Source organism: Lygodium microphyllum, chromosome 23 (assembly GCF_053477565.2).
Source record: "Lygodium microphyllum isolate KBCC chromosome 23, Lygodium_microphyllum_v1.1.10, whole genome shotgun sequence".
NCBI lineage: Eukaryota > Viridiplantae > Streptophyta > Polypodiopsida > Schizaeales > Lygodiaceae > Lygodium > Lygodium microphyllum.
In genome coordinates this window covers 130,044,671-130,067,777 of record NC_141157.1, presented here as the reverse complement: position 1 = coordinate 130,067,777, position 23,107 = coordinate 130,044,671, and the positions used below count along the sequence as shown (strand labels likewise).

At 40.2% G+C, this 23,107-nt stretch overlaps 1 protein-coding gene across 1 annotated transcript; it reads left to right on the top strand.

The window, feature by feature from the left end:
• The first annotated feature begins 803 nt into the window (after positions 1–803).
• Positions 804–22,179, top strand: LOC148016743 (uncharacterized). Its single transcript, XM_087663920.1, has 3 exons — positions 804–974; positions 1,070–1,393; positions 22,168–22,179. The coding sequence occupies exons 1-3, from the start codon at positions 804–806 to the stop codon at positions 22,177–22,179; spliced, it is 507 nt and encodes a 168-aa protein (XP_087520046.1).
• Positions 22,180–23,107: the final 928 nt, after the last annotated feature.

Sequence of the window (23,107 nt, the reverse complement as noted above, 5' to 3'; positions counted from 1 at the left end):
GATGGACCTTATTTGAAGAGGTAAAGGGCACAGAAGACATTATATTAGCATTCCAAGCTGTTCAAAATAGTGAGCTACTTTCCCTATCAAGAAAATGTGATCGCCCCAACAAAAGAATGAAGCTCCAAGATAAACAAATAGACTTGAGATCTTCATCTTCTCCTCAAGAAGAAAATAATTCATGGAATCCCACAAGCTCAAAGTCAAAATCACCTCAACAAAGTTCCTTGTCACAAGCTCTTGTTGTTAGTATGTCTGCTAACACTACTAAGAATGATGCCACTTTACCTTCCATGTTAGAAGTTACACCTGCAAAGCCAATAATTTCTCTTGAGGTCAAGGGAGTAGAAAGAACATTCGATTTTCCTGAAATAGTTAAGAAGAAGGGAAAGAAGGAAGAATCAGGATTTCACATGTTTGAAAAATTCTTTCCATTTGGGCCAACAACACAATTTCCTATTCTCGTTGATAGGTGTTATGAGGCACCTCCTTTGTATGGTTATAGGTCACTATGTTGGGATTATGTAGAGAAGCTAACCACGTCTTTCATAAAGACTCCCATGAACCCAGCAACAGCAGCATATCTTATGCCTTTTGTACAAGACAACAATGAGAAGAGACCCATGCATCGTGATGAGGTGGATGCTAATAAGTTGGACACTTATAGTTATTGGATTATATCAGGGCTTCACTCAATTCATGCAGCAAAGATATATATTCAGAGTAATACTACACGTTGTCTAGCAACCAAGCATTTATACACCACAAGAAATGCTAGAATATTAGTTGATTGTCCTGTAGAAATGTGCATTGAGCTTTCACGAATGACAAATATGGAATCACATAATGTTATGAAGAATGCACCTTATGTTGAGCAACTTCAACAATTAAGAGATCAGTGGCTAGCATTTGGTTCTCCACCAAAACCCCAACAAGGGCTTTCTAAGACAAGCTCTCAAAGAGTACCATGGCAGGTAATCATATATAAGCTTACCTTCTTTTTTTGTGAAGATTAGTGTGATGCTCTTTCTTTTGCTCTATGCTCACTATTTTGATCTTTTTTTTGCAGAGATTTGTGGCATACATTGGAGAAAATTGTGCATCTAGAGATTGCCATATGATTGTTAGCTCCCAAGAAATATTTGATAGTTGGATCAAAATCATGAAGAGATACTCTAGAGGTGAACTTATATCCCAAGAGGAGAGTTCGAGAAAAAAGGGAAGGCAACCTTCTCCTGCTGCATTTCGTTGCCTTATGGGTTTAAAGGATGGAGACATCCTTACACTACAAGAGGAGATCAATGAAGGTCATATCCTTTTTCTTAGAAACAAATGGGATAAGGAAGATATGATTGACATGGAAACAAGGGCTAAGCAAATCAAGCGAGATAGGGTCCTAAAGCAGGAATTAGTCACTCTTTTCAATGCTTCAGTTCCAGAAAGTAGCGCTGTGATGAAGACTTGGGAAGAGCTTGTTGATGATTATGATATCAATGATGAAGTCTACACAAAGATTTTAGGCATTTGTAATGATTGGGTATCAAAGAAGCTCACACGTGGAGCTGATGCAGGGTCCCTTTTGATTAGATTTGACCACATGGTCAACAGTCTCTTTTCTTAAGACATCATTTTTTAAGTAGTACCTATTTATGTATTTATCAATGTGAAGTTAAATTGCTTTAGTGTTCTCTGCCAGTTTATAGCTCAAAAATTAGGTAGAATGATGAGGAAGTAAATGAATTTAATGTGCTTCTTTTTCTTCTTTGTAACTTCAACTAAGACATCTATGGTTGGATATCTAGCAGATTCAACAACACTAGAGCATGATGATGTGATTGATGTTTCCTTGATAAGATGCAACACAATTATGTGTAATACTTGATCTCAATGGTCTTCTTTTACAACGATGCTTTGCTAAGTCTAAAAGGTTTCAAAGCTTTCAAATGGGAAAGCAATGGCTTGTTCTTCGACCAGGATGTATGGAGTTTCTTGAAGCCTTATTTGCAAGATTCCAAGTGGGAGTTTGGTCAACAGCTTTACATAAGAATGTCATGGCAGTTATTAAGTGCTTGGAGATCCATGCAAAAAGGAAGTATCCTTTCTTCATGATTTGGGGCCAAGAACAATGTCATAGACATCGACTCAAAATCATATATAGGCCAGATAAGATGGGAGTAGAAGCAATGTTCAAGCCTCTGAAGTATGTATGGGATCAATATGGAGATGTTTATCAGCATACCAAGACTATTCTCATAGATGATAGTCCTTACAAAGGATGTCCAAATCCTGTTGAGAATTGCATTTATCCAAAAACATTTGATATTGATCGTGAAGACTCTATCTTGATCAAAGAACTTCTACCATACTTGACTCGCTTAAGCAAATACCATGATGCACGTGAAGTCATCAAGTTTGATCGATATGGACAGGATCCAGTTCAATATGGACATGAATTGTATGCTCAATTCAAGGTTGTCATTGATGAATGGACTAGAGCAAAGAATGATGGTATTTCATCTTCATCATCAGCACCGCACGAGACCATGATTGATAAAGATGGTATATATGTTCAATCTTCAATTACTTCTTGCTTCAAGAGACCATCTATTATACAAACATCCTCAACAAATGCTTCACGTCATCCATCTCTTACATTGAACAGCTCACAATTATCCATGTTGAAGCAAACTCCTTTAGTCTCTACTTTGAAAGATATGGAAGCAATGAAACTTGCTCATGAGTTAGGATATCACAAACATTTCATAAATGGTAGTGCAGCCAAACGCTTTATACAAAATCTACAAAATTTGTATTTTTCCAATATACATGATGTAACAAGAAGGCGCTGACTCTATATGGATTCATTTTGACTTTCATAATAGATATATCCCTTACATTAAAGGCTTTTGCATGGCTATGAAATATATGCTTGTTAGAAATTTAAAGTGTTTTATGTAATTACCTTGGTGTTTCTAAACACCACCAATATCAATGAGAGAATCTACTTGATGTTTCTTATTGTTTCAATAACATTAGTTAATTGTATTGAAATTTCTTATAAAGTGGTTTAAATCCTATTTTATACTTTATGATAGTCTACTATACAAACATACTCAACAAATGCCTCGCATCGTCTATCACTTACATTGAACAACTCACAATTATCCATGTTGAAGCAAACTCCTTTAGTCTCTACTTTGAAAGATATGGAAGCAATGCAACTTGCTCATGAGTTAGGATATTACAAACATTTCATAAATGGTAGTGTAGCTAAATGTTTTATACAAAATCTATAAATTTTTTATTTTTCCAATATACATGATTAACAAGAAGGCGCTGACTCTATATGGACTAATTTTGACTTTCATAATAAATATATCCCTTACATTAAAGTATTTTATATGGCTATGAAATATATGCTTGTTAGAAATTTAAAGTGTTTTATGTACTTACATTTGTGTTTCTAAACACCACCAATATCAATGAGAGAATCTACTTGATGTTTTTTATTCTTTCAATAACTTTAGTTAATTGTGTTGAAATTTTTTATAAAGTGGTTTAAATCCTATTTTGTACTTTATAACCATCTACTATACAAGCATGCTCAACAAATGCCTCACATATTCTATCACTTACATTGAACAACTCACAATTATCCATGTTGAAGCAGACTCCTTTAGTCTCTACTTTGAAAGATATGGAAGCAATGCAACTTGCTCATGAGTTAGGATATCACAAACATTTCATAAATGGTAGTGCAGCTATCTACAAAAGTTGTATTTTTCCAATATACATGATGCAACAAGACAATGACTCTATATGGACTAATTTTGACTTCCATAGTAAATATATCCCTTACCTTAAGGGCTTTTGCATGGCTATAAAATATATGCGTGTTAAAAATTTAAAGTGTTTTGTGTAGCTACCTTGGTGTTTTTAAACGCCACTAATATCAATGAGGAGAATCTACCTATTGTTTTTTATTCTTTCAATAACATTAGTTGATTGTGTTGAAATTTCTTATAAAGTGGTTTAAGTCCAATTTTGTACTTTATGTCTTAGCTAACAAATAAGTCTTTATTGATTATAAAATTTATGTCAATTTCTTTGGAAACACAAACCATTGGTCAAAGGTTAAATCTTTAGTCTTAGAAAAATCATAAACTTCTAGCTTGGTATATAAATCTTTATTTTATGATATGAAAATTCATTTAGCTAGTCAAGGTGTGAAACTCGTTAATTTTGGCCAAAGTCAATATCCATCTTGTCCATATATTGTTAAGATAGATAGAAATTTTGAATAAAAGATATTTATATATCATGCATATACATACAAAAAATGTAAATGGAGTGAGCAATTATTTGACATACTTGTGTCTATTGGTTTACACAAAAAAAGAACCATCACATCATAGGTTATCCAAACTTATTATGATATGGTATTAGATCAAGTTATTAAACCACACCTAGTTAGTGGTGACTCTTTTAAGGTCCTAGTTCATGAAACTTATACATGTCACTTTAAATGATGCTATATCTAAAAGAAAAAACTCGTATTATAATATCTTCAAATCCATAACATTATAAATTTTGGCCATGATAATATATTTTCATACAATGTTTAAGGCTCTTGTATTCTAAATTCTCTCTCCACTCCATCAAACCTTTGTATTCTTACATTAAACTTGGAAATTTCCTAGGTATATACTAGTTAAGCCTCCTTGATGTTTCCACCACCATACAACATCATATTTTGCTAGTATGCTAGAAAAGATAGAGGTGAAATCCAAATCTCGTAACAGCCACATAGCTTACATTCATCATTTAAGCTCTCAAGATGTGTGATCTCATATTTGTAACATACAAAGTGCCCTTTAAAGATAAACATAAACATAGTGCTCTCTTTCATTCACAAAAGTAAGACATTCATTCAAAGTGGGACTTGGAAAATTCCCAAAATCTCTAATATGGTGTTGAATGCTTATCCCTTACCATCCGACAAGCCTGCAAAGAATCGTCGTGTGCAAAATCCCCAACAAACCAACACTTGTGCTGGCCATCAATGCAATCCCCAACAAAGAATAGCCCTACCACCAACTCCAACAACCTTCCACCATCCACCTTGGCCACCAACAGGCCCCCAGGACCTTCTGCCACACCACCACCAACACTCCTCCACATAAACCACAGGCATCCTTGTCACCCACGTCTTCGGTGCATGCTACAGCTAGCTACCTATGACGGTGAGTGCCATGGGACTGGCACTCGTCTAGGAGGGGGGTAATGTTAACCCTCAAATGAACGAAGGTGGAAAATCTTGAAAAGCTAAAGCAGAAGACAAAGACAAAGGCCAAGGCAAAGAGAAACGAAGGACAAAAACGTACAAGGAGAAGAGTCCTAAATAAGGGAGAAAGGCACACAAGGAAAAGCGCAAGTCAAAACTTTTGTAAAAGAGCGCAAGCGCATCATGGTTTAATTCAAGGAGCGCCGGGCTCTCACTCGTGCAATTTGTAAATGTAGACGGGAGGTGGAAAGGAAGCTAGAAAGATAGAAGGACAATGGGAAAAAGGGCCTAGGCTACGGCCGGCCATGTAAAAAAGGGGAAAAGGGGATGACCGCCCAAAAAGGATTTAGGGTTTTGTATATAAAGTTGAAAAGTGAATGAGAATCTCATTCTTGTGTGTGGCCAAAAGTAGCTCTCCTCTTCTTCTTCTTCTTCTCGTTCTTGCTTGCTTGAGCTTGTGCTTGAGAGAGGGAGTGTGAGAGTGTGAGGGAGTAAGTGTGTGAGGGTGAGGGACCAAGGAGGAGAAGCTCTCCATCTTCTCCTCTCTTCTTCTCTTCTCTTCTCTTCTCTTGTCTTGCTCGCGGCAATGGAGCTTGGAGCTTGGAGCGGGAGGATCGAGCTTGCTTAAAGCTTGCACTTGGATCATGGAGCTACCGGAGTGCGCGGGAGAGGAGGTAACTCGAGCGGCACGGAGGTAAGCTCACTACACCCGTAGGTATGGATGGCGCGTCGGTTATGTGAGAGGTAGCCATTAGTGCTCGGCTTGGAACGCTTGAAACAATAAGTGGTCCGTGGGTCTTGGTGGTTGAGTGAAAGCTCCCACACAATGCGTAAAGCGGCTATCATTCATATCTTCTAGAAGGAATAACAAAACGAAGGGAGAAGAGTAGCACGCATTATCAGTCTAGCCATGGTACAACTGTCTTTGGTGTTGGGATCAAAGTAAAGGGGTGGAAGGCTGCGTTCTTGTGGAGTGGGATTTTGCCTAAGTAGTATTCTAAGTAGCCTAAGGTAATTACAGGTAGTAATAAATGTAGGGTCGAGCATGAGGAGAATTCATCTACAAAATGGACTGTAGAGTCATCCAAAATTTTTGGGGTGAAGATAAGGGCCTCCTTTGACATAGTATAGTTCGCATTGTAGATCACGGGAAAGTCATATTGATCGTGGAAATTGAGGTCAAAATCCACTCCCATTCTTCAGGGGTATGGTATGAATGTCGGTTTGTTGCATTCGAATGGGAGGGTGTTGTAGAAACCCATCCAAGTGTCCATATTTATGTCACAGAGGCACGTTCTCCATGTAAGTTGGCACTCATAGCCCAGCATTGATCTGGGAACCTCAAAAACATTATCTTGCCAAAATTCCACATCCTCTATGCCCCAGAGGGTGGGGTTATGTTCTCTCTCTACCAGCCATTTTTTCCCTAGCCTGCTTTCGATGTTGATTACTTCTTCCACCACCTTGATTGGTTAAATCCTATGCAAATTAGGAGGGAACTGGAAGTTTAGGTCAAAGGGGTTTCTAGAAGTCTCCTGTTTTTCTTAGATCACCAAATCAGTGTGGAAGCTCACTGGGAAAGTATCCTAGCTCGGTGGAATAGGCACGGGTGGCACTTATATTGGTCTAGCATTCAATCTTCTCCTTGCTTCCTCCACCATCTGTTTTCTTTTTTCCTTAAGTGTGGCCCTTCTTTCTTCGGATGTGTCCTTGTTGGTCTTCTGGTTGTGGTGGGGAAGGAGGCTATGGGGCTATCTCTTCTTCGTGGGGTCCCATCTCGAAGCTTGGACTAGCCTCATCTCCTTGATGGGCTTCTTGTTGGACTCCTTTTGTGAACCCAATTACATCTATTTCGTGTGGGGTTAGACCTACCAACAATAGGTATCTCCATTGCTCTTTCAAGGTTAGCAGACTGACTCCCACAGATTGTAGCAGCATCTAGAGGCATGCTCTCAATGCCTTGCATGCAATCTGTAGCTTTTTCTTGATGGTTTCAATGGTCTCCCTTTCCTTCATTTGGGTGACATCGAGTAGTGCATTGAGGAAGGCACATTGCTGGGTTTTGAAGCCCACTTGGGCGGCCTTTGCTTGGCTTTCAGCTAGTACCTTATCTTTTTTGGCCTGAGCTAGATGGTGCACCAAGGCTTTGACTTGTCTTTCATTATGCGCTACCCATTCATCTGCCCTTTTTGTCATCTCCTCAAGGCTTTCCCTTACCTCTGCGCTAGCACTGTTAGCCTCTGTTCTTGATCTTCCATTTCTCTTTTCATTCTCTACTACTCTTCTTGTGGGTGTTGAGGCTACCTTTTGTGTCAATTTCTCCACTTCTTTTTCATACATGCATGTTCTTTCCTCCCTCAGTGCCTCTAGTTCCTCTGGGGCTTTAGTGATCTTTTCCATTTCGACTTGCAAATCCTCATAGAGCCTTATGATCTCTTCTTTGTGTCTTCATAGGCTCTTTATGGCTTTGGTTTCTTCGTCCAATCTTGCCCTCCATTTGACTTCCACTTCGTCTTTATCTTGGAGCTATTCTTTGAGCTCACCGATTTCCCTTTGGGCCATGGCTATTTGGCGGGTTTTCTCTAGCTAAAATGTAGCCATGGCCTCGTTTTCTATGTTTAGCTCTACCACTACAATTTTTTTCTCTCCCTTGAATTTCTCTAGTTGAGAGAGAAGCTCCTTGACAAATTCATCATACTCTGCAGGCAACCTCTCTGTTTTGCTGAGGGTGGAGATTGTGGAGGTTACCATCTTTTGTCTCTTCAGGTCTTGTCTAGACTCTGTTGCTGGTCTTTTGGTTCTTGCCAAAGGGGTCCCTTCTCTTGCTCCTTGGCTCATCTCCTTATTCACAAAGTATTGGACCTTAGCCATTAGGTTGATGGTGTCCACCTGGGTCGTAGAACTAGGTGTGGATATGGTGGTGGTAGTGGCAGGGCGACATGTGGGTACTTGAGCTCGGCCCTTCATCTTTAAGTAGGCTCATGGGCTCTGGCTTATCGTCCTGCATGGATTGTTGCTCAATAGACCTACCATTGCAAGGGCTATGTCTTCCTCCTCCTCCTCTTCCTGCTTTCTCTTTCTTTCCTCCTTGGCCTTTTTGGAATCCTTGCAAGCCTTTTGTAAGTCTGATTTCTCTTTTTCCCTCCTCTCCTCTTCTTTCTTTTCTTGTGCAATTTTCTTCTTCGTCTTCTTAGCCTCTCTCCCCACCTAGACTGCTCTTCCTGTTCCCTGTTTTCTTCATTCTCACTCATCGTCCTTTTGCTAGATTGTGCCTCTTGTTCCCGATGAGATGGCGACCTGCTTGGTGTCTCATCAACTCCTTCTCTTCCTCCCTACCCTTGTCCCAAGGCTTCTCTGATGATGGCAGTAAGTACCTCACCGAATCCAATGGTTGAGGCCTTTGAAGATGAAGCTTTCATTTTAGCCTTGGTGGTAGGGGACTCTCCTTCAATGGGATGTCCTCTTGTTGCCAAATCCTTTGCTGAGGTCTTGATGGTCTTCCTCACAAAACCATTGAGGTTTACCTCATCCAACGACTATGCTCTGCAATGCTCTCTAGCAAGGGAACATTAATGTGGCTCATGATTGTGTTGTACCTCTGACTAGAGAACAATGCATGCACCATCTTGGCTTAGAGTTGGATTTCAAGGTTTGGAATATCCACCAAGCCGATGTACTCGTTGGTGTGGACCTTCACCTTGTCAAGATTCCCAACATGGTGTATATGTCCCTCTTTGGCTTTCTCTATACTTTGTTTGCCAAGCCCAATGCTCTTTCTACCACTTCCGATGTCAATTCAATCTACACTCGATGAGTTTCTTTTCCCTCTCACATGGTCATGGTGTCGTGATTCCTGTGAAACATTCGTAAGAATTCTGTGCAATGGATGTAATCCACCCCTTGGCTCACCGTTTCCATGTATTTTATAGATTACATTGCTCAATAATCTGCCTCACGGCCCATTCTTTGATGGCTACATTCTCTAGGTTGAAGATATGCCAGAATTTAGACTGATTGAAAGCCCTCGTCTCCACTGAGAGGCTATATTTCTATTGTTCTTCTTCTGAGAAAGATAATCCGTTAGTCTTTTCTTGGCCTGCCATGATGGTTGCATGTCATGAAGCCATATTGGCCATTAGTAATTTTCAAAAGAATTACTCGTCATCACAAAAGAAAAGACTTCATGCTTTGTTGACTTGAGCTGCTTAAGCACATCAGTAGACTTTTCATTCAAGTAATCCCTTCATTCTAAGATTTCATGACATTTTTTTTCAATTTACAAATTATTATTTTTTCATCTATTTTGGCCATTGATTGAGGCTTTTTAGTTTTCCTTGCATTTTATTCACATTAGTTATTTGATTTTACCTTTTGATTTCACATTACCCCCTCCCCCCTTGAGGATGAGAAGGATCCTTCCTAGGGTAAGAGGTTAAAGGGTTAAGGGAATTTAGCTCCTGTGCACACTGCTTCACCTCGTCATGAGCCAAGCATAGAAGTTTGGATTATATTCCATTTTAGCGTAGTGGTCCATGTTGATAGGGCAAATGCCTACGTGAGTGACATAGGTAAGGACGTCCATTAGGAAGTCAGCAGAGCTAATTCAGCTATCAATGTGTAACTCCTCCTCCTCAGTTAGAATATGATCTAAAGACAGATGGGTTAGGAGGTGCTCTTCTAAGGGTTTGTTATGCATTGTTGTCAAGACCCTATAGGAGGTTGGAGCTACATAAGTGGGGTCATACTCCGAGGTTTTGATAGCATGTCTCTGTTCAACGTTAGTCATGATTTGACAGCCCTCAAATTCCCATTGAAGTCGGAGAGTGTACCATTTCCTCAAGAAAGAAGAGTTGTTGTTGTTAAAAGATGAGAGAGAGACAGGGTTGAGCACGATTTGAACCATTCAGGTTCCACACTCTTCTTCTCATTATACCATCATAGAGTAAAACACACATACAAGAGTAACATAGAGTAAGTGACCCGCTGACTAGACAGACTAACCATAGTCAAGTCACCGACTAGCTAATCGACTTATTTAATGTAGTCACAAGCAAGAGACAGCTGTACACTAGCTGTCATGTTGGTAGTACATAAAGACAGTCACACACTACACGGGGAGCTTGGCTTCTAACATTCCCCCTCAAGCTCAAGACAGCATCTGCACACCAAGTAGCTATCTAAAACCACAAAACTTATCTTTACCCAGAGACTTGGTAAAGATATCTGCTACCTGCTCATCAGTCCTCACATGCATAAGATCAACCTTTCCTGCAAGGACCATCTCACGAATAAAGTGGTAGTGTACCTCTATGTGTTTTGTCCTGGCATGGTAAACTGGATTCATGGCCAGGAGTACACTACTCAGATTATCACATAACAGTTTCATTGGAGCATCAACCTGAATATTCAAGTCAGCCATAAGCTTGAGCAACCAAGCAATCTCACATGCTGCCAATGCAGCCCCCCTGTACTCTGCCTCAGTACTAGATAAAGCAACCGTAGGCTGCTTCTTGCTGCTCCAACTGATCATGCTGCTACCAAAGCCAAAGGCATAGCCACTCGTAGATCGTCTGTCAGTTGAGCATCCTGCCCAATCTGCATCTGTGTATCCAATCAGTGTCAAGGGCTTATCTTTGACATAGAACAGCCCATAATCTACAGTGGACTTAACATACCTCATGATGCGTCTAACTGCATCCAAGTGCGGCTTTCTCAGCTTCTGCATAAACTGGCTTATCATCCCTACTGCATAGCTCAAGTCAGGCCTAGTGATGGTCAAGTAAATCAGACTGCCGACCATCTGCCTGTACATAGTCACATCTTCTACTTTAGCCCCAGTGTTCATGTCTAGCTTTACATTCTGGTCCAGAGGTGTATCCAGTGGTTTGCATTCAGCCATGCCATACTTCTTAAGCATTTCCATGGCATAGTGCTTCTGCATCAGCCATAAGCCATTTTCAGCTGGTACAACCTCAATACCCAAGAAATACTTCAGATCTCCCAGATCTTTCATGTCAAATTCAGATTTCAACATCTTCATAGCATGCTGAATTCCCATGTCATCATCTCTAGTGATTATCAGGTCATCAACATATATGACCAGCACTACCAAGCCATTGTCAGTCTTCTTTGTAAACAGGCTGTGATCAGCCCTGCCAACAATAAATCCAAGACTCTGCAAGTAACTGCTGATCCTAGCATGCCAGGCTCTCGGAGCCTGTTTCAGCCCGTATAATGCCTTTTTCAGCCTGCATACATAATGCTGAAAATCAGGGTGCACATACCCTTCCGGCTGAACCATATAGACATCCTCTGCTAGGTCACCGTTAAGAAATGCATTCTTAACATCCATCTGCTGTAATTTCCAGCCTTTAGCAGCAGCCAAGGCAATAACAGTTCGTATGGTTGCCATTTTTGCAACCGGGCTGAATGTTTCATCATAATCCAAGCCATACTGCTGAGCATATCCTTTAGCAACCAGCCTTGCTTTGTACCTTTCCACACTGCCATCAGACTTACATTTGATTTTATAAACCCATTTGCAGCCAAAAGGCTTTTTCCCTTCACGCAGTGGTATCAAATCCCAAGTCTGATTTTCAGCCAAGGCTTTCATCTCTTCGTCCATAGCCATGCACCAATTTTCATCCTTTGCTGCTTCAGCATAAGTACCTGGTTCTTTGATCTCCATCACTTTTGTCATGTACGCATAATGCTTTGCAGAGTAGCCACTATATGTCAACCTGTCAATAGGGTATCTGACCCTCTGCGAGCGTCTAAGCTGTGGTGCACTACTCGATTCACCTCTCTCATGAGGTGGAATGTACCTGTTCTACCTCGTGCCAGGCGTATAGATAGTCGGAATACCAAGTTCGCTGTCTAAAGTATCACTAGACTCATAGCCCGAAGTCATTTTGCCAGGTGTCATCATACCATCCTCAATAACTTTCTCTTTTCCTTTGCTGTCCAAGACATCATGTCTCCCCCTCACTGACATACCCGTGTCAGTGGACGGTGAGCTCCTCAATCTCCCTGTCCATGGGGATACTGTCTGACTGATAGGTCCTGTCATAGCAATGCTCTGCTGCATATCAACTGTAGAGACAGGAGTGGAAAGCATATCAGATGGCACTGCAACTAGTGATACATACCAAGAGCCCAACTCATCAAAGATGACATCCCTGCTTACCAAAGTCTCCTTGGTAGAGGGATCATAACATTTGTATGCCTTCTTCTCCTATGAGTATCCAATGAACACACTCTTATGCGCTTTGGGATCCAGCTTGTTCCTTTTCTCATTTGGAATGTGCACATAAGCAAGACAGCCAAAGACCTTCATGTGTCTTACATCCGGCTTATAGCCATAGAGCCTCTCAAACGGTGTCATGTCATGAATGCCTGCAGTGGGAGTCCTGTTCAGAATATATGCGGCTATCACAACAGCCTCTGCCCAATAGTAAAGCGGCATATGCCTCTCATTCATCATGGCCCTAGCAGCTTCCATCAGAAACTTGTTCTTCCTTTCAGCTACTCCGTTTTGCTGCGGAGTGTAGCTGCAGGTTAGCTGCCTACGAATGCCATTTTCAGCCAAAAAATCAACAAATTCATTGGAGACATACTCCCCACCGCTATCAGATCTCAAGCAAGAGATGTAACACTCAAATTCCTTCTCAACCTATGCTTTAAATTTTTGAAAAATAGCAAAGACCTCATCTTTTGTTTTCAATATGTAAAGCCAGGTATATCGACTGTAGTCATCAAAGTAGTTACTCCATGTACTTCACAAAGACCTTTTACAGTAGACATACATGCTTCTCATGACCCATTTATGGTGACCATTGATTGCAATAGACAGTGCAGGCCTTCAGCCCAACCAGGCGCAATCACACTGATTGGCAGACCCCTGTTTTCTGTTCCAGCTGATGGAGATGATGATGGTGATGTTGATGCCACACCCAAATGCACTCTAAACAACCTCCTCAAGGCTCTCAAGAAGCCACAAGCTCTGATCTTGACCCTGGAGTGTGTAATGAACAAATGCCTACCTACAGTCCACAATGGCAGCCTGTCTGCACAAAGGAAAAATGAGTCTTCACTTCTTGGAAGTAGATCTTCACTTTCTCCAGCTCTCAGATATCCACCAAGTCCTGCTCTGATACCATGTTAAAAGATGAGAGAGAGACAGGGTTGAGCACGATCTGAACCATTCAGGTTCCACACTCTTCTTCTCATTATACCATCATAGAGTAAAACACACATACAAGAGTAACATAGAGTAAGTGACCCGCTGACTAGACAAACTAACCATAGTCAGGTCACCGACTAGCTAACCAACTTATTTAATGTAGTCACAAGTAGGAGACAGTTGTACACTAGTTGTCATGTCGGTAGTACATAAAGACAGTCACACACTACACGGGGAGCTTGACTTCTAATAGTTGTCAGCGAGGTGCTTTAACTCTTTGATTTCTTGGTCGGTGGCGTATGCAGTGCGCTTGCCATATGATGTGATGAGGCATTGTTTCCGTGCTTGCTCACGGGAAATCTGGATGGGGATTAACTCCTCATTTGCTTCGAAAACCTTAATAAATACAAATTCGGATTCTTCCCATTATCAAGGTAGCATACGCATCTCCATTGCGAAGGGGTCTTCCAAAAGGTCTAAGTCCAAGTGGCCATAGCTTTTAGCAAGCGACCAGAAAGTGGTATCTAAGCATCTAAGGCAAGCAACCAAGTCATCCCCCATGTTCTCAGTGAAATCCATGGCCAAGGTTAGAATTGACCTCTGCTCATAACATGGTCTAAGACCTACAGGTGGTTGGGGCTTGACTAAACTAGAGATGAAGCGAGCTCATGCTCGACCGCAAAGACCCCCGGACTGCTTATTGTTTCAAGTGTTTCAAGCTGAGCACTAATGGCTACCTCTCACATAGTCGATGCACTATCTCTCTCTACGAGTGTAGTGAGATTACCTCCATGCCTGATTGAGTTGCCTCTTCTCCCAAGCACTCTGGTAGCTCCACGATCCAAGTGCAAGCTTCAAGCGAGATCCATCTCAAGCTCCACGCTCCAAGCTCCATTGCTGCGACCAAGAGAAGAGAAGAAGAGAGGAGAAGATGGAGAGCTTCTCCACCATGGTCCCTCACCCTCACACACTCACTCCCTCACACTCTCACACTCCCTCCCTCAAGCACAAGATCAAGCAAGCAAGAAGAAGAAGAGAGCTACTTTTGGCCACATACAAGAATCAGCTTCTCATTCACTTTTCAACTTTATATACAAAACCCTAAATCCCTTTTGGGTAGTCACCCACTTATCCCCTTTTTTACATGGCTGACCGTGGCCTAGGCCCTTTTTCCCATTGTCCTCCTATCTTCTTAGCTTCCTTCCTACTGCCCATCTACCTTTACAATTTGCACTAGTGAGAGCCTAGGGTGAGAGCTTGGTGCTCTTAAAATAAATCATGGTGCGCCTTGTGCTCTTTTACAAAAGTATTGACTTGTGCTTTTCTTGAGCCCCTTTCTCCTTGATTTAGGACTTTTCTACACTTCTTGTGTTTCCATATTTTTCTTAGGGCGCCTTCGTCGAGTCCATTTCACTTTTGCCTTGGCCTTGTCTTCTACTTTAAATTTTCCAAAATTTCCACCTTGTTTATCTGAGGGTTAGATTACTTCCCTCCTAGACGAGTGCCAATCCCGTGGCACTCACTGTCGTAGATAGCAGGATTTGGCATTCACCAAAGATGTGGGTGGAAGGGACTATTTGTTTTTTGCCTTGGAGGACTTTTGGTGGTGGTGCGGATGAAGGTGGTTGGTGGCACTTTGTTGGACTGATTGGTTGGTGATAGGATTATTAAATTTCAAGGTGATAGGGCTGGTTTTTGTTGGGAGTTGCACTCATGGGTCGGCACATGTGTTGATGTTCTGGGGATTTTGTGGCGGGCGACAAGGCTTGCATGATGATAAAGGACAAGAGTTTAGAGTTCAGTATTGATGAAGAGCTGACAATACTTTTGTTGGAGTCTTCAATACTTGAAATTGAAAAACCTCTCATATGTGGTCTCTCCTTGGGGGTAGTGCTAGTCTTCTTATTGTGCACAAGACATAGTTTGATTAGTTTGGGAGACAGGTCGATGAATTGAGAGTAATGTTCTACACTTGAGGACCCAAACTGTGTATAGAATGTGGTGCAGATATTATGTGAGTGCACGTGCATACTTATATATTATGTAGTTAGAAGACTACTGGTCTGGTTCCTTGTAGCAATGTGTGGATGAAGCAAGGGTTCAATGGGGTGGAAAAAATTGTCAATGTTGAGGAGAAGTACACATGAAAGCTTCTTGAGACATCATTTGTGATTTTGACAACAGGATGTAGCATAATTGAGCTCATTGACGCCTTAGCTTTTGGTAGCTGGTGGCTACTTGTATTGTTCAAAGAGTACGGTGTACTTTCCATGATCTTTGCGTGCCTTGCTTACCACTATTGATTGCAATGGTATTGAGATGGAGTGCGAAAAAAGAATCATGAAAATGGGTCAGGGTGATAGGTCTAACCATAGGCGAGACAAGCTCCCTAGGTATGTTCTGCCCTTAATGTGCCCTAAACAATTGTGGGGGATGTGTAAAGGGATAGGGGACTAGGGACGGAGCTAGATGACCAAGGTCACTAGACATACCTAATTTGAGGACCCCTAGGTGATATGATGTGATCGTGGGTGCCTTTTTCTTTTCTTTATCTCTCTTTTTTTTTTCTTTTTTTTGATAACATGAATACAACCATTGCAATATGCTAAGGTTATTAGCCTTTCATTTAGATTGGGAATTGTTGAGATCCAAAGACTGTGAAAAATGTATATTACAAAGATGATTGTGTTACTAGTCTCGATGCTAGAGAAATAGTTGTTGAGATGGAGAGATACACTTGAGATTTTGCAAAACTCTTTGTAACATGTGAGATATCAGGTAGCAACTGTAGTGAGCTAGATGTAGAGTTTGACCAAGAAAGAGAGAGTAGCCAATGACTATGCTTTGGGCCATGCTCAAATGCAATGTGTGCTTTCTGCAGGGGCGATTTTCTCTTCCCACAACGGGGCTTCCGTCATGGTTCTTTGTTCTTGGTATTTGTGTTGCTTTTTCTGTAATGGCTCTTTGTGGGGTTGGTGGTCTTATGGTGACTTGGACATTGAACGCTTTTGTACGGAACATTAGGGCAAAAAATGCTTCAAAAAAGGCACTTGTAAGAAAATGATTAAGTTGCTAATTAGTTAAGATTTTGGAAGAATGAAAACGCCAAATTTGGTTGCTCAGATGTGATTAACGAGAGAATATTGAATTCATCAAAGAGCTGAGCCATTAATTGTCCCTCAAATTTAATTTATGTCAGTGTCACCTTTTCGACCGTTTTTTGTCTTAGAACTTGGGAGAATTTGTATTTTCGAGAAATGTCCACCTATATCGCGATTTATCTACTCCCGTGACTTCTTTTCACACCCTCTTTCTCCATTCTCTTTCGCCATTCTCTTCTTTGTGCTCACTTTCTTATCATTGCAATCATTGATCTACTAAAATGTTTAGCAACACCTCTACAAGTGATACAAATGCAAGCACATGCAAATACAAACTTACCATCCAACTAGATCCAATTTATTCATCTTGGAGAAGTATATATTGTCGAGTGTACTAACAGATGAGATGGAGGCCAACAGATTGCAAACTCAAGGAAAGAAACATATAAATTTGTGGATAGATGGAAATATTTATCCAAAGGATCCTTCACATGTAAACCTCCTAATTTTTTTAATATTCATGACTACGTGAGATATGTTGGGAAAGGTTATAATGGGATGCTTGGGTATTGTAAAAGCTTACATTCTGCATCTTACACATACATGGCTTAGATGAATGAAATGAGAAAAAAATTATTTATTGTATAGACAAGCATTTCGGAGCTAACAAATAAGATTGACATTTTGGAAAATGCTAATAAGCCATTACAAGACAAGTTAGCACATTTAAAGAAAACTCCAATAGGATTAAGAGAGAGAAAGAGACCATTAAAAAATATAACTAGCTTGTGTGAGAGAGCAAATAAAATAAGATTGAATCTTGTAAAAAAATATGTCTCCAACATGTCGGGTATAAATATTCATGAGAGTGAGGAGAGAATAAATTTTTTAAAAGAGACCATGAATAAGAATGATATTTTGAGGATTCTTAGGTCACCTCAAAATATGGATTTGAGAGGCCCAACTCTCAAAGAATTAGTGAAGAATTTAAAGGACACAGTAAAACCAAACGAAATTGTAGAGACATGTGATACTATGGGCATTAGTCGAAAAGGTTATTGGGCTATCTCAAGATTATGGATTAAAAATCTAAAATGTAATAGAATAACTGCATTTGGGTTACCTCGAGCCCTAGGAGTATTGGTTGCAAGGACTGCCATGAATCGTAAGATTCCACAAGTTTTCGGGGAATACATTCATATTGAAGCATCTATGCCATATGAAAAGACAAAAAGAAAATCTAGTTTTGAATACAATGTATTTAACAATATATGGGTTGATCTAAGAAGAGTGCAAATTGCAATGGTTCACATGTATAGACTCACGTTGGAGGAATGTTACAATGTTTTAAAGTTTCCCTTGAAGTTAGATGAAGCACAGATTCAAAAAGGACAAGAGATGGAAAGAGTCAGCATTTGCATCATGAACAGGGCATTGGAATTAGCAATGGTGGGGGTCAAGCACCAGTGCATAAGTTCGAGTCTGAGATGGAGATTTGGTGGGTTGGTGCAGCTCAGGTACTAATTGAGAATCATGAAACACTGAAATGGTTGTTTACTCATACAGGTATTCCAAACATTATTAAGTCTCAAAGTGAAGGAGAAATGTTAGTTGTTGATGGGGTTGGTAATTTTAATGTGGAATGGCACATGAGCGCTGACTTGAAAACTATCAAATGTATGCTTGGAATATGTAATGGGGAAAATGTAAAATATCCTTGTATTTATTGCATGGAAAGTGTTGGGTCTAAAAATTGGAGCAACTTGCACCCTGTAAGAAGAGCCCCAACTAGAGACTCTATAGATCTAAGTTTAAAAAAAAACAAGGAAGATATATGGGATCCAATTCTTTCAATTCCTCTTACTAATGTTCATATATGTACTTTGTATGCAGAGATTTATTGATAAACTTCTCAGGTTGCATCTTGACTATGCATACTCAATTAAGCCTTTGTCTTTATCGAATGAGTGTATTGACAAATGTGAGGCATTACTCTCCAAAATGGGTTTTCATGGAGGTCAAGTTCATTTAAGAAAAGATCCAACACTTTCAGGGAAAACAAGAGATGTCTTGGTTGATGTCTCAATGGGAGGCTCAAAAGCTAGACGATTTTTAGGTAACCATACAGGAAAACATGTGAGCATTACTTGGGAGCATTGGAGAGAGCTGTGTGGGATAATGACAAACATTGCAACCACACCACGACTTGCATTTCTAAGGATGGAGGTTTGGAGACATGTTGATGTCTTCCTAAAGTTCCTCAAGCAACAAACGAAAACGTACACGTATCCAAAAGAGTTTAAATGTTCGATTACAAATCTTGTTCAGGCAATAAAGGAGGCATGGGGAGAGAAAGATGTCACTTTTTATTTGGTAGGGGAGAATATTTAATCCAATCTTTCTTCGATAAAATTTCCATTGGCAGAAACTGATTGTTACTCTTATGAATTCGCAACATATCCTTCATATCCATGGGCCTTACTTTGTGGAGGAGAAAGGCCCCCTTGCAACTTATAGTAGCCAAGGCATGGAAAAATCTCACTATCAAGCACGTACAAGTTTTTTTCGAAGCACAAGACATGGAGGTGGAGTTACAAAAAGCAATGCTCTTGAGGAGCTATTCAATTGGTTTTTTCAATGACAGCTTCAAAAAATGAATGCTTCAACTTAAGAATTCATAGTATTTTTTGACGACAACTTCAAAGAATGAATACTTCAACTTGAGAATTCAAGAAAGGAAAGTACAAAGCTAGCTCTCAAGAGCCTTTACATCATCCTCCCTTTCCAGGATATTTCCTCTATAACGCAGAAATTTTCTTCTCTTGTAGCCAACTATTGATTTTATATTAGTTTGATTTGCTGCCAAAGCATAAGATGAGAGGGCCAGAAAGTATCCAGCTCTAGAAGTAGAGAAACTAGGACCATAACCAAAAATCCTAATTGCCGCAGTCTTCTCCAAAAGCATCACCTTGTGTGCATTGTATTGTAACCCAAAGAAACTAAGTTGCCTTGTAAGTGCCTTAATACATAGTATAAGGCCATGTTGCTTCCTCTGAGAAGAAGTTATGAAAAACCAAGAAAACATGAAGATCAATCCTTGCTAAGTAATGGCCAAGTGCAACATCTTTATGTGAACTAATACCAACTCTTGTCCCTTTACCCCGTCCCAAGAAGTTATCAAAATCTTCAATCTCCAACTGTAAAAAAAGATAAATGTCAAATGAATGTTGAAATCAAACATATTAATGTATATACATCTTACAAAATTTGAGATAATAGTACCAATTGATTTTCATCATTTTCTAGCTTAGTTGGATTTCCATATGTTAATTGATGATTGTGCCTCATTGGTATCTTCCAATTCTTTAACATATTGCGACTCTTCTCTTCCAAAATGGGAAATTCCAAGTCGGTCTTGAAGGCCATGGAATTCCTCTTTAGTAATCCCATACTCTTCCTCAGCATTCTTTGCCTTACAAAAACAAAGAGAAAGGGAATCCCCTGCTTCAATAAACTTGTCGTCCGTAATTTCAGTGTCAAGTTTAAGTAACTCTTCTTTCAATTCATTTTCGACGTCAAGAATGCCATTTGCAGCATCAGAAGTCTCTACAATGATGGCTAAACAATAATCCTCCCTAAGATTGAAGAGCCTTTGAATGTCTGCTAGTAGTATGTATTCTTTGTCCTTGATAGGGAAAGTTGGAAGTGAAGCAAGAGTATAAAAAGAAGAGTCAGAAACAAGATCTGCATTTGCATGGTTTTCTTCAATAATGGTCTCAGATTTGAATTGGGCAACATCTAGTTTGCCAACAATATTTCCTTCTTGCTCAAGGTCCAAACATTCCTCTGCATCCTTGTTATTTGCTACCTCATCCAAAAGGCAAAAGCTGGAACATTTTGGACCTTCTAATTGTTTCTCATCAAATTTCACAGGATATTTTATAAGGGAAAATGCAATGAATACAGCTGTTTTGGACATAAGCATGCATTTCCTAGAATGAGCAGAACAAAAAAAATTTGAGGTACAAAACCGGTCAAGAGAATGAGATGTACACTTTCTTGAAAACGAGGCCTTCTCTGAAGGTGAGCTCCCAATAGGTATGTGAACATATTCCTTTGCATCCTTTTCAACCACTAGAAATGCAAGACTTTTAAACCCAGCAAACTCCTCCAAGAAAAAATTCTTACATGAGTTCAATACATGGTCAATATCCCAGTCAGGGTTGAAAATATCCTTTGCAGTTCCGTAATAAGATAACTCCGTGCCATTCTGAAGAAGAAAGTCTAGGAGCCTTTCAGATGGAGAAACATATGTGATCTGAGACAATCCAAAAACCCTCAATGGTGACTTGCCTTTGATTGGAGACTTCTTAGGCATTCCCACACTGAACAAGGGGAGGAAGTTGTGGGAATTTTAGGGGAGAAGGCAGCACAACCAGAAGCTCTTGTTGACCCTGATGACAATCTTCTTCTTTTTTTAGAAGGGGTTACCTGCTCTTGGGAGCCTACAACATCCTTAGGCTCAGACATGAGTGAAAGTATGATACTGCACGAAAGTGTGCAACCACTCCATGAGCGATGCCTTCTCACTTCGTATTTGCTAGTCGACGATACGATGCTAATTTGGTAAAGTGACCTCAAGAACAATATCTCCTCGCTTTGTATCAAGGGGTAAACGAAATCGCGGAAATTCACATAAGAAACCTTGAAAGTGGACCTCAACTCTAAACAAGCTTGTAAATTTATAAAAAAATCGTAAATATTTGACAACTGTGTTTATATAGAGTGAAAAATATTTGCCACATGCGATGCCATGTAGACAGCCACGTGGATGGCCCGTGCAAAACCTAGCCAATTAAACACTACCATGTGTCACGGACCCCGCAGTTATAAAAGATTGATTGAAGCTTACGTGGCTCACTTTTCAAATCTAGAGCGCGAATACATAGCCACATCAAGATCATCCTTGCCCTATATCGATCACCGCAATTACGACGTGAGGAGTTTTTTTTTCAACCTATGCTTAAACATAGTCGCGCCGTATCAGTAATCACAAATACGGCACGAGTAGGTGCCTTTTTTAACATGTGCTTCATTGTTTTCACGTCGTATCGAACACTACAAATCCACACTTTTTGCTATTTTTGCATCGTATACTTCACCACAAATACGGCGCGAGAGGTTACTTTTTAAAGCTTCGTTTCGATGCATTCACGGTGTATCTGTAAAATTGTGCTTTAGCCTAAGGCAAATACGATGCGAAGACTAGAATTTTTTACTCACCATAGTTTGTCGCTATCGCGTCATATTGGTCATCTGCAAATACGGCGCAAGAGGTGGCATTTTAAAACTTCGTTTCGATGCATTTGCGTCATATAAGTCAAAATGTGCTTTTGCTCTTCGCAAATACGACACAAAGATTAGAATTTTTGACCCATGGTTTCTCGCTATCGCACCGTATTAGTCATCCACAAATACATTGCGAGGAGCTTAACTTCAAACCCGGGCTTTTTCACCTATCACACTGTATTTGTTATTTCTCTTTGGGCATTTTTTACTCATAGTTTTTGAATGTTCTAACAAGTTTCATTTTTCTGCAGGTTCATGGCTAGGATAAAGCAGACTGCAAGGAACGTGTATATAGACAGCAAAGAGAGTGAGGAGGAGACAAGGCTTTTAGCTTCTCAATCTTTTCATCCTGAGATCCCACCTACCCTTGGTTGCCCTCAGATCCCATCTACCCCTAGTCGCCCTCAGTCTCCTGCCATGGAATCTAAAAAATCTAGTGCAGAGACAATGTCTTCTCCTGCCCAGAGTCAGCTTCATCTTGTACAGTCCTACCCTACAACAGCTGCTAAGTTTTCAACCACCCTTGGAGCGCCTATTCAACAAATAGAGCAACTTGGACCCTCCTATCCCCATGGAGAAGAAGAATCTTCCAAGCCGAAGAGAAAGAGAAAGTCTAGATTTTTTAATGTTCAGAAATGTTTTAGTGAGATAAGGAAGGCACAAAAAGCTACACAGGATGTGATTCCAAATACATCATTATTAGGGTTGTCAAAGATATTTCTTTTAGATTATCAAGGGTGTCCACTGAAGTTGGCATGCAAAAAAAAGGCAGCTTGTAGCCATTCTTTGCCTTCTGGAGGCTGTTGAAGACTTCGTTATTGATTTTATGAATGATGCTTATATTGCTGCTGCCCACGCTCATAGAATGACTTTGATGAACAAAGACTTTAGTATGGTTAGTAGAATCAAGTATAGGTTCAACAAGGTATTGAGGCCTTTTCCCACTATTGATAAAAACACATTTGAGATCCTTAACGTTCCTCCAAAATTGTCTAGGAGAGCGAAACAACTAGTGATTGAGGACGTGGCACATTTACACCCTGCAAAGACCACCTCTGAACAAGTGTCTGCCTATCAAGAACCTAAAGAAGTCGCCCATCAAGAACGACCACAAGAGACTATAGAGTCAGAGGATGAAGTTTGCAAGAGAAAAATCAATGTCCTTGGTCCTGTCAATCTAAAGAGAATGAA

Excerpts from the sequence above, each read along its gene's own strand:
- LOC148016743 (XM_087663920.1), top strand. The coding sequence starts at position 804 with ATGTGCATTGAGCTTTCACGAATGACAAATATGGAATCACATAATGTT. Across the intron at positions 975-1,069 it reads CTCAAAGAGTACCATGGCAG|AGATTTGTGGCATACATTGG; the intron begins GTAATCATATAT and ends TTTTTTTTGCAG.